Below are 12,050 nucleotides of genomic sequence, written 5' to 3'. Positions count from 1 at the left end.
CAGTATTGGCCTGAAGGTTAACACACATTCTTGTTTTATTCTATGAATGCAGAAGTTGCTCAATAGCCAGAAGTTTATCTTGTCACCGGTGGGTTGCTGGTTCAAACCTCAGCTCTGTCCTTCTCAGTTATTCTGTCACCTCATTTGCCTTACCTGCCGGCGGGGGCTAACATGTAGCTTCTGGGTTTTTTTTCATAAAGACATTAAATTTGCTCCTATAAAATCCTCTAAACCCATAACAAGTTGCTGCCTTTTTTTTTTTTTACAGTTAGACCATATCCTGTAAATGAATAACTGTTCTAGTTTTCTGCCATAGAATTTAACATCCAAGATGAACAATGGAAGCCCGGGATTGAGTTTTAGATTATTTCTCTGAGTCCTTGTGACTGACGTCTGAGTGAACTTCCTCGGACAGCCACTCCCGCACAGACTGACAGGCACAGCTCGACAGAAAGACGAACGCCGTAGCAGCATGAATTATGTAGAGAAGATGGCCGAGATAACTCTTTCTTCACGGTCCTTTCTAACGTCTTTCCTTCTTTATGCTTTATTAACACACGTCTGAGGCGTTCCAACCAAAAGCTGAGCACAGCTTGTGTTTTTACAGAAGAGGTTACAAAGTTGCTGATGATTAAGTTAGTCAACATGCTGGACTTCCAGCTCTACAAAACTTTCCTACCTCTTATGAAGTAAGTATTTCCTTAACCTTTCTAGCACTGCTTATGCATTTTGGTTTTGATTTTCCAACACCTGGTAGGAACCAGATGGTTTATCACTAGGTCATGTTGTGTATTTATGATTTTAGGAGTTTATGATTGATAAAGTCAATTAATGATGGTTAGCAAAGGATAAAAAGGGGAAAATGATCATTGGAACTGACAGTTGCATGAGTTTCAGAAAAGTTAAAGCCATACTTGTATCAAAATGATAATTTTTTAATAAACTTACTGTAACCCAACCTTAACAACAGACTAACAACAATAATAATAATGCTCTCATATGAAGGTAATAAAAAAATGTATGCTTCATTTGATGCTGTTCTATATAATTCTGTTAATAAAACCCAACGTGGCTCAACTACGGTCAAAACACTCCAACATCCAGCGACACAAATATAGAAGATTTTCCTTCCTTAAAACTAACAGTCTTGATTCAATTATTTTAGAAAACAACTGGAATAATAATATTAGGCAGGAAATGGACAAAAGAGGCTGCTAAGTATCACCAAATATCTATCATGGAACACAGAGAACAATCTGTGTAAACCTCAATTCCACTGAATCAAAGTGTTTCTGAACAAATGAATGCTGAGCATTAAGGTGATGGCAGGCTTTGAATGGAACCACGCGTTTACTTATACGGTGCCTTGCAAAAGCATTCATACCTCTTGAAAGTTTCGACACAAACTTTGATCTGTTTTATTTGGATTTTATGCGACAGACCAACACAAAATATGAGGGGGAGCAAAAAAAGATGTATTTTTTTCTAAATTGTTTACAAATGAAAAACAATCTGAAATGTGTCCAATGTCTTCAGAAGAGACTTAATTTAATAGAGTCTCTGTCTGTAGTTCAGCGCCAATATATTCTCTGTTTCAGAAATTTGTTCCAGAACATTAGAGAGCAAACGGCATAATGAAGAAACACAGCAGGGCAGCTCAGGTTATTAAACAATATGCCAGGTCGGGCTGTCCAGCAAATCAATTTTAAACAAAATTTTTGTTTTTGAAGATTTAATTCTGGAAAAAAAAATTGCAAAAACAAATATCGTCCAGCAATAAATTTTCACTTACCCATTATAGATGAAAAATGTAGCTAATTAGCTAGCTAACCTTTTTCATAGCTCAAAATGCAGCTAGCTTTTTAGTTGCCTTTTTTCATAGCCAGTTAGCTAGCTTCGTAGATAGCTAGCTCAAAGAATTTGCCTTAGCTAACTAGTAAAGGTATATTAGCAGCTTGTTGGTGGTAGCCTCAATCCCTTCTGTTCATGAATGCCTGATAGAAAAGTCCCACCGGAAAAAAAACCCCAAAACTATATGAAATTAAATAATCCTAGCACTGCAGGACGCATTTAGGGCTAACTTAAATTGTTTTATGAATGCAAGACATGTTAAGGCCTTTATTTTAGATACGTAAATTTAAGACAATTTAATTCCTTAATTTTAGATACATAAATTGAATGATTTCTAAGGATGCGCTAAAATATAACCCTGCAGATGTCTTTGCCTCAGATATACCTTGATCCTTGGCATGGTGACAGTGGGAGGTCTCGCCTTGGCCACGAAGCTGTGGGACGAGCCTTTCTCCACCAGGTACCGGGTGTAGGGCATGTGGGACCCCCCGGCGGGTCCAAACACAAAGTCCTCTCGGAGGGCATCCACCACCATGAGAACGACCCTCCTGAACAGGGGCTGGGGCAGGCGGGTGGAGTTGGGAGGGCTTCCTGTGAGGTGAGAACATCTCAGATGAGCTTGACCACAATGAGGGCGACGGACAGGTAAGTAGGTAGGTAAGGGAAGGGTGATGCTGGGGGCTCTCACCTGCCAGCGGCTCCGCGGGTAAATCCGACAGCCTGCTCTTGGAGGAGAAAGAAGACTTGACAGGAACAGGGAAGAAGCCCCTCAGGAAGAGGGCAACGCCGAGCACTTCAAATATTAAAATGAAGCAGGCGAACACAGACGAGCGGACTCTCATGGTGGTTTACGGAACGACTAACTTATCTGAATGGGACAACTCGCTGACGACACATAGGAGCTACAGCTGCCACGCATCACAAGGACAACCCGCCAAGCTGCGTGTTACCCCACAACATGTCCGTCTCTCAGGAAAAGTAGCAAACAGTCAATGTTTGTACGTATTTTTCGATAGAAACACTAATACCAGTTAGCAATGTAGCCATTCATTTTAGCTTCCGCGTTGATAAACTACGGCAGGCGACAGAACCAAACAAGACCAACGCGCTTATTAAAAGAACACTTGAGTTATGTTTTTGTTTGCGTCAGCCAGGACAAATGCATTAAGCAGGTACAGAAAAGGATTAGAGCCACTGTAAAATTATTATTATTATTATTATTAATAATAATAATAATAATAATAATAATAATAATAATAATAATTTGGCTTTAATCTCAGAACCAGAAAATTCTGAGATTATAATCTTTTCTGACTTTGATCTCAGAATTTAATGTCAAATTATTCTGATTTTAATCCTAGAATATTCAGACTTCAAACTCATAATTTGGATTTTTCTGCCCTCAGAATTCTGACTTCAATCTCAGAATTTTCTGACTTTTATTTTAAAACTCTGAATTTGATATCAGCAGAACTAACTTCCTGGATGTACATGTCAGATTTAAAAGACCCGTTACGTGGCAGAGGAAGTCAAAGCATGATATTAATCTCAGAATTCTGAGAAAAAAGTAAGGAAATCTATAACTATACCTTACCCTGAATGCCTATTCATTGTTCAAAGCAGTGGCCATTTCAGTTGTGGCGTTTCGCATATTTTATGTCTTCCAGATTCAATAAATCTGATTTAAACATGGGCCCTCTGCAAAAACTGTGACAACCCGAAGAAGTGATTCAACTGTTTAAATCCAGCATCAGAGCTGGAGAAACTCTAGCGTTTCTGACTGTTGAGGATTTGCATTGGGCACCACAGATCTAAGGTTTTACAATGATGAAATAGCAAAGTAAAACAAAAATAGTAATCCTATAATATTAAAGTTTTGTTCTGCTCTTAGAGGAGAAAGAACAAAAAATATCTAAAGTTTAACTTGTAAAAAGGAAAAAAATAAGAAGTAGGCTACGTTAAAACAATGATTCAGGACTAGACTACCATCATGTCTGAGCCTCTGCTGCCATCTGCTGGGAGAATTTAGTCACTGCAAGACAGCTACGTTTACACCAGTTCCCTGGGTTGGGCATTGATTTATGCTCGATTAACGTTCATTTCTATAATTTTATATTCTCAAAAAGTAAATAGTGGTGAATATCAAATTAATACACATCATAAAATTTATATCCAGATTCCTGCCTTACTAGTTAGAATTTATTTCTGGTTCCCTTCAATATTAACATCTATTAGCATACCTTGATTTGATATTTTATGGAATTTTAATAACAACTAAAGTTGTGGAGTGTTAACACAACATGAAACCTGACTTCTTAATACCTTTTTGTTTCTTAACATTTCATCCTGCTCTTCCATGAAGGCCAGAATTACCGGCTGAAAGACCTAGTTATTTCTCCCACCCGAGTTCAGTTACCATGGGAACCACTTCCATGTTTTAACGTATGTTGTTCACTTTGTTTTTAATAATGCAAATAATGAAATTGCATCACTTCTTATCCTCTGAATGTCTATTAAAATCCCAACATGATTGAGAAAAATTTCTAATTTTGTATTTCATTTCTGGTGCTGCATCCATTTTTGATTAGAGAAATGTGAACAAAGCATCAAAAAGGAAACAAAAAACTAGAAGAGATTGCCAAAGTTTTAAAAACATTTGAGTAATTCCTTTATTTTTTGATTACGGTTGCAGCAAATGCATAAATAACGGATTAAAATGATGTTTTATTTTTCTTTCCTCTTCAGAACACTTATGAAGGCGTCTTTTGGAACGTCAACGTTGCCGACGCGCCGCATCTTCTTTTTACCCTCGGCTTGCCTCTTCAGCAGCTTCATCTTCCGCGTTATGTCGCCTCCGTACTGCAAAAGATGAGTGAGGATTAAAACGACTTGCGACAAGATATCACACAAGACAACAGAAACCCTTCTACTTACACATTTCGCAAGAACATTTTTCCTGAATGCTTTTACTCTGAAAGAGGAACACAGCACCACGTTTATTCCAAATTGTTGTTGTAAGTCCAAAATGTTGCAGACAAATGGAGCAGCTCAGGGCAGACGCTGTACTACTTACGTTTCTCTTGCTATGACTTTACTTCCGATGGCTGCCTGTATGGCGATCTCAAACATCTGTCTGGGAATGGATTCTTTCAGACGCTCACACATGGCTTTCCCCATACTGTACGCACGCTCCCTGTCAGAAAAACCCAGTTAGAAGATACACATATTTAAAAAAAAAAAAAAAAAAAAAACATGCACTGACTGCCATAAAGACAAATTTTGCCGAACGATAAATTGTTCAAGAAATGATTGCGATAAATAATAATGTTATTTTGGAGACCACTTTTAACTAATATATACTGATAACGGTATGATGCAAGTTCACCCTCTAAAAGAATAGTAAACTTTAATTTTGTACAGAACACATAGCGATGGAACTGTAGGATTAGAATAACTGTCTTATTATTCAAACTCAACAGAAACCAGTTTAATCAAAAACCAACTGAGGAAGTTGGTAACAAATACAACCATCCCCAGAATATTTAAACACAATAAAGACTAGACTGTACCTGTGCACGATGGTGGTGAGTTCCTCCACCGGCCGGCCGTTCAGTAGAATGTCCATCCTTATCAAATCGGCAGCCTGGTAATCTGTATTCTCATAGTCAAAGCTGTGGAAGCAAGAGATGGAAGTGGTGAGAACTCAAAGCTTTCAGAGTTACTTCAGCAAAATCAAATGGGAATGACAAGAAAAACAACTGAACTTGAGGAAAATTATATTTTATAAGAAAACTGAATTTCAACAGTTGTAATTGCTGTCTTTTATTAGCACAAAGGGATGGGTTTTTTTCACAATATGCAGCATTTGCTTTAACTCACGACTGCCTTCAAATTCAGCCTTGTTTATTGGCATCTTGTCCCTCTCCCCCCACCATCATCCATCCATCCATCCATCCATCCATCCATCCATCCATTTTGTGAGTGTGTGTGTGCATGGTTGTTTGTCCTGTGTGTCTCTGTGTTGCCCTGTGACAGACTGGCGACCTGTCCAGGATATAACCCGCCTCTCGCCCGGAACGTTAGCTGGAGATGGGCACCAGCAACCCTCCCCACCATCATGTTACAATTTTTATTTGTTTTGTTAACACATCCTCGCCTTCGTAGCACATAAACAGCTGAATGAGGGACATTAAGGTCATAACATATGGAGCTTGTCGAGTGTTTATATTTCTAAACAGAGCCGCATAAAGTACATTTTGGATCCCAAACCGTTTACCTGGCGTATCCAGATGACATTGATTTGAGGAGGTCATAGAAGTCCACAACGATCTCATTCAGGGGGAAGAGATACTTCAACATGACACGCTGCTCGTCAATGTACACCATGCTCCTCTGCACCCCCCTGCGACTCTGAAAGATAAACCACAACTTTCTTTTCCAGGCTTTTTAGTTTTACTTGAGCTTAAAAACTCCTTTTCTGACCCACAGGAGGCACATTTGTGTGAATTGTAGTTTTCTAAACTAGAATGTTTATGTATGCATAACTGCATCCGTACTGAGTTTTAATTCATCTCTTTAGCATTTTATTCCCATTCCTCTTACCAAGCACAGGCTCATAATCTTGCCGGTGTAAGCGTCTGGAGCCAGAATCGTCCCCAGCACCATGGGCTCCAAATATTCCAACACGACTGATCTGTCTGGGAACTGAGCCGGGTTCACTATGGTGACCTCCTCGCCGCCGTGCTCCTGTGAGGACAAGAACACGTGAAATCGGACGGGTTTTAGAGGTTCTGATCACATTTAACAGGCTTCATTAAGGAGAAAATCAGGAGGAAAAATACCTTAGAATGGGAAAAACAGTTTATGTACAGTATAACCAACTAGAAATTATATTTTTGATGAAAAGGATCAAATTCTACAAATATCTTATCACACTTGAAACTTGCTTTAAGTCAATAATTCTTGAATATTGATTTTAAAGAAAAGTACTAGTTCCACTGGCAGATTATTTCACTTATGGGAAAATGTCTTATTATCAGTGAAATAATCTGCCAGTGGAACTAGTACTTTTTAAAAAATCAATATTAAAGAATTATTGACTTAAAATCAGCTCAAATTTTGTGCTGACAAGTTACAAATAAGCTTGGTTTCTATTATTTCAAGTGCACTAAGACATTTACACTAAAAAACAAGACATTAATACTTTGTAAGGTTTTGTGTTTTTGCAGCGCATGCCATTTAACATGATGATAAAGTATGAAATAATTACTAAACTTACTTCAGCCCAAGCTACTTAGAGGCTGTAGCTCCTCACCCAAAATATCAATTCATTAAAGTTTTCTCCACATTTCCAGTGAAAATATTGACAGACGAAGCCGTTTGACTTGCTGTGAGAAGCAGCCAATCAGATGCCAGGATCTCCTCTGACCCCGCCCACTCATGAAAAATTATGGGGGGAAGTTTAATGGCTAAAGTTGACAGTTTGTTTCAGCAAAAGAACCTGAGATAATTTCTTAAATCTTATAATAATAATAATAATAATAATAATCTATTTTTAAGAATAAAAGCACTGCAGTTAATTGAGGCACATGTAGCTGATTCTACATTTCTAAAATATTTCTATATTTACTTCCAGTTTTAATAAAACGACACATTTAACTAAGTATTTACAAAGTTATTTATCTATTTATTTATTGGAATTTGGCACTTTTCACTCTCCATAATAAAACATCCCTGGTCTGTACCTCAACCAATCTCTGCAGTTAAAAAAAAAAAAGAAAAAAAAAAGACGATGTTTGTGCAAGAAGCGGCTTCTACCTTGATGAGCTTTGGCGAGGAGAGGATGGCCTTATAGGGCACAGTGGGGGAGGTCACTATGACCGACGCGTTGTACTCCTGCTCCAGTCTCTGATTGAACACCTCCATGTGAAGAAGACCCAGAAAACCAAGTCTGTGGAGGAGGACACGAGGACACGTAACTAAAACACAACTAGTTCACAAGTTTATTCAGCAGCGAGAGCCGATGCATAATCTACACACGACCACAGCAATAGTAAAGAAATCGCAACGAATTGCAACGGCATTTTGTGGAGCATTGGTGGAAATTTCTGTAGAGAAGTCGGGATGCGTAGGGATCATGATGCGATGCCAGTAGAACAGATTTCATTCGTAAGTTCATAATCATCATTTTCTGCCGTTGTTTACGTCCTCATTTAAGGCATATGGCTTTTTCTGGTCTAGAATTATGACGTATGTCTCACGTCAACGACGTAAAAGTTGGATAAAATGCGACGTGACTGTTCAGAGTGCTGACACTTTCAAAGCTATAGGATATGTATCTGAATTAGTTCCACGTATGGATGTGGCACAGATCGGATGTTTTTCCAGGTGAAAAGATCAGAATTGCGGAGAAAACGTCAAACATAGGTTATAATTTGGGGGGGGAGAAAGAAGCGGATTTAATTTGCGTTCGCCTGCTGTGTGAACGTGGCCTTATCGCCAACATTTTCTCCTTGGAGTACAAATCCTGACCCCACCCTCCGTCACCTAGAAGTCCGTTTATCCTCTAATTGAAAAGCGCTGGTTCTGACCTCCAGCCTGCTCCCAGGGCCAGACTGCTGTCTCTCTGCACTGTGACACTGGAGTCATTCAGGGTCAGCCTCTCAATGGCGCTCCGCAGGGCCGGGTACTCTGATTGGTCCATTGGGTACATGCCTGAGGAGCAGGAAACGACAAAGGCAGCACATTAGCAGCCACGCTGGATTCTTCACTGAAAGCCTCACGTAAACAAAACTCAACTCAGGGGCCAAGAGCAGAGCAACTTTTAGACGGTTTCCCACCTCCAGTTTGAATTTTTAAAAGCGGAAATCAGGGAGAGTCTTACCGGCGAACACCATGGCTTTGGCAGGCTTGAAGCCGGGAAGAGCTTGGACCGGATGATCGTGGCGGTAAAGAGTGTCGCCAATCTGGGCCTCCTTCACGTCCTTCATCCCCGCAATGATGTAACCCACCTGGCCTGCAAAGCTAGAGAACGGCCATGTTGGTATTAGCATGAGACGCTAACGCAACGTTTGGATAAAATGTTTTATTATGTGGGCCAAAATTGTCGATCAAAAGTGACTGGGGTCCAAAAATACAACTTACAAAATTTTTGAAAACTGAAGAAATACTAAAACAAAACAAACTTATACTTAATTAGTTAAAATAATACAGCAGAGATTTGTAGGAAATAGTGGTGCAGATTATTGTAAATCAAAACGCAGGTTAAGGTTTTGCACGTTTGCCTCGTTAGAAGAAAAATCTCCAATAAATATATGTTTTGAAGGTTCGGCAGTTTTCCATTGTTCTTGACCTGGATTTTTATCTTCCAGGCTGTAAAAAGTTTGACTGGCAAAGAAGAAAATGTAAACTAAAGACCAGCAGGTAACAATACAAGCTGTCCGCGTACAGTTTCTGTGTAGCATGCTCCTCCGGCCGCAGCAGGCCCAGCTCGTTGACTTCGTAGGTTTTACTGAGATGCGCCGACACGATCTTGTCGCCCTTCTTCACCCGCCCTCCGATCACGGCAATGTTGGCCACCACTCCTCTGTAGTGGTCGAAATTGGAGTCAAACACCAGAGCTTTGAACGGGTCGTCGACGCTCCCTCCGGGACTGGGGGGAAAAGAAGGAGAGCGTGAGCAAAACGAGACAAAACGAGACTTCACGCGAGAGACGGAGAGAACTAACTCGCCAATCTTACTGCGGGATCCTTTCGACGACCGCCTGAAGAACCGCCTCCACGTTTGTTCCCAGCTTGGCTGAAATCTGACGCACAGGAAGAGACGTTTGTGAGGCGCGCGCGGTGAAACGCATGGGGAAACGGTTAGCATGTTCCCACCATCTCTTACCCTGATGCACTCCTCGCACGGGATATCGAACACCTTCTCGATCTGTGACTCCACTCGCTCCGGGTCGGCGTTTTTCAAATCAATCTGAGGAGACGGAATAAAGTCACCTTTCCTTGTACAGGTAACTCTCAGTGGGAATGTCTGAAAGTACCTTGTTAATCACAGGTATGATAGCCAGCTGCGCTTCAAAAGCCAGGTAGAAGTTGGCGACGGTTTGTGCCTGAATGCCCTTTAAGAGACCACAACAGATGAGAGACCTCAAATCATGCAGAAAAAATAAATCCTCGAAAAGTCAATAAATATATATGTATTACTTGATTGGCATCGATAATCAACAGGACGCCTTGGCAAGCGGAAAGTGAACGGGACACTTCGTAGCTGAAGTCGACATGGCCCTGGAGAGAAAGCAAACCTGCATTCAAAACTAATTCATAACACAAGACAGGGTTTCCCCGGTGTATTATAAGCCTGGCGGGCCACCAGGCTGTACTTGCGCCCCACCAGGCTAAGCACTGATTATTTATTTAAATTTTTTTCAAATATTTGCATTTTTTTAAGACTTTATAGTTGGTATTCAGGTGTTAAACTTCCAATCTTTCAATAACACATGATTACCAAGTGATATTTTCAAATTTCCTGTCAACTTTAAACATTTTTAACTCAAAAACATGACGGGCCGCTGGATGAATGACTGCCCTACCACCCAACAACCGAGCTTAGTAAGTTTTCTGGGGGAAACCTTGCAAGATATCTTTCATATTTACTCACATTACAACAAACTTTTGGTGCTTGGATTGGAAACATATTTTGAACTGTGAAGAAGTGGGACTCTACCGGCGTGTCGATGAGGTTCAGGAGATACTCCTGTCCGTCGTGGCTGTAGAACAACGAGGCCGTCTGGGCCTTCACGGTGATCCCTCGCTCCCGCTCCACTTGAAGCTTGTCCAGAACCTGCTTGTTCTTCTCCGTCTTTGCGATGGCACCTGTTTCCCAACCATATCAACAGTAAGAGACAATTCCAGCACAACAGGCACACATGCTTACGTCAAATTTCCAAACACACCGACAAAGTGGCAAAGAGGACAGTGACGATAATGATCTATAAACAAATCAGGACCAAGAACAGAGTCCTGGGATACTCCAGATGTGACGCCAAATGTCTCAGACTGAAAAGATTTGGTCTGATTTGGAGAAATCAAACAGTTTTACACAGAACGTAATATTCAGTAAAACAAAGATGCACATTCGAGGTGTTTGATACTGTTTTACAGAGGTGTGAGACTCTGTGGAGCTTTCTACCTGTCATTTCCAGCAGCCTGTCAGCCAAAGTGCTTTTTCCATGATCGATATGGGCAATGATGCAGAAATTCCTGATTTTGTCCACAGGGAACTTGGACAGGTCGACAGCATCCTTAGGAACAACAAAGAACAACTAACTCTATTAACTGTAAAGGAAACGTATTAAATATTTCATATTTACTAACAGTAATCCATGCATGGTTGCCTTAACTGACTCTGAGGTGGGTTTGTTACCTTGGCTGGCTGTGTGCTTAAGCTCCTGAAACTGCTGAATACAGGCAGACTTTTCATCCAGCGGTGTCTCAGCACCCTGTAGCAAATGTTGTAGCTCGGTATTTTCCTCCTACACACTTTAAAAGGTAAAACCCGTCCTAGCAGAGAAATGTCGCAGAGGTGTTTGACTAGAAAATACTTCATATTTTCTAAAAACCTCACAGTATTATTATTATTATTATTATTATCAGGGCAGGAGAAATGCTAACAAGCTCCCCAAAGGCTACCTGCGCAGCATTAGCAAGGTTAGCAACATGCTAACATAACAGAAACAGCTAAGTGAGACCTTAGTGAACCATTCTGCTTCAAATAAATAACACCCATAACAATACAGCTACGCTATAAACAACAGTAGTCCTTGCATGAGCTTTCAGGGTGCTGACATTTTGGGTTACAGGTCAGCGGCAAAGAGTTATGGGAAATGTATTTCTTTCGAACCGAAACTTGGGAAGAATGTTAATTTGAATCACTTGAAATGAAAGATCTAGTTTTTCAAAAATGTTGAAAGGCAGATTAAACAACCACAATGGCAGGCAACTTTATTATCGATAAAGAAATTAACATTTTGAGGGAAAACCGCTTCATTCCGCTGTATGATTAGTTTTTTTATTTCACTAGACGCTCTCTCGACACCACTGTCCTTTTTTGTGTATAAGTTATGTTTCTTTTCTAAATGAAAACTATAATTTAGTTTCTCGTTTATGTGCTTATTTTGTCGGAAAGCAGGGAAATTAATTAAC

At 40.2% G+C, this 12,050-nt stretch overlaps 2 protein-coding genes across 5 annotated transcripts in view; both read right to left on the bottom strand.

The window, feature by feature from the left end:
• Positions 1-2,952, bottom strand: part of pigg (phosphatidylinositol glycan anchor biosynthesis class G (EMM blood group)) — a 94,287-nt gene extending 91,335 nt beyond the window's left edge. For all 4 annotated transcript variants that reach the window (XR_014089246.1, XM_008419820.3, XM_081611507.1 and 1 more), the window contains exons 1-2: positions 2,540-2,952; positions 2,237-2,442 (exon numbers count right to left, since the gene is read on the bottom strand). Coding sequence is in view for 3 of the 4 variants with exons in the window: in XM_008419820.3 (XP_008418042.1) it covers positions 2,237-2,442; positions 2,540-2,693 (360 nt within the window). In the remaining variant the exon portion in view is untranslated. The remainder of the gene's footprint in view (positions 1-2,236; positions 2,443-2,539) is intronic.
• Positions 2,953-4,491: 1,539 nt separating this feature from the next.
• On the bottom strand, positions 4,492-11,741 carry guf1 (GTP binding elongation factor GUF1). Its single transcript, XM_008419819.3, has 17 exons — positions 11,272-11,741; positions 11,038-11,149; positions 10,573-10,721; positions 10,053-10,133; positions 9,890-9,967; positions 9,739-9,822; positions 9,591-9,655; positions 9,299-9,502; positions 8,735-8,874; positions 8,442-8,565; positions 7,669-7,801; positions 6,454-6,597; positions 6,128-6,261; positions 5,421-5,522; positions 4,925-5,044; positions 4,786-4,822; positions 4,492-4,710 (listed from the first exon to the last, which is right to left on the bottom strand). Exons 1-17 carry the CDS (start codon positions 11,452-11,454, stop codon positions 4,576-4,578), a joined length of 2,025 nt encoding a protein of 674 aa, XP_008418041.1. The 5' UTR covers positions 11,455-11,741; the 3' UTR covers positions 4,492-4,575.
• Positions 11,742-12,050: the final 309 nt, after the last annotated feature.

This window comes from Poecilia reticulata, chromosome 10 (assembly GCF_904066995.2).
Source record: "Poecilia reticulata chromosome 10, P_reticulata-male-v2, whole genome shotgun sequence".
Lineage (NCBI taxonomy): Eukaryota > Metazoa > Chordata > Actinopteri > Cyprinodontiformes > Poeciliidae > Poecilia > Poecilia reticulata.
The sequence above is the reverse complement of the archived record's forward strand: the minus strand, read 5'-3'. Positions and strand labels throughout refer to the sequence as shown.

Coding starts and splice junctions, on each gene's coding strand:
- guf1 (XM_008419819.3), bottom strand. CDS start 11,454: ATGAAGTATTTTCTAGTCAAACACCTCTGCGACATTTCTCTGCTAGGA. Junction 6,598..7,668: donor CCTCGCCAAAGCTCATCAAG/GTAGAAGCCGCT, acceptor TTGTCCTCACAG/GAGCACGGCGGCGAGGAGGT. Junction 6,262..6,453: donor AGATTATGAGCCTGTGCTTG/GTAAGAGGAATG, acceptor TTTATCTTTCAG/AGTCGCAGGGGGGTGCAGAG.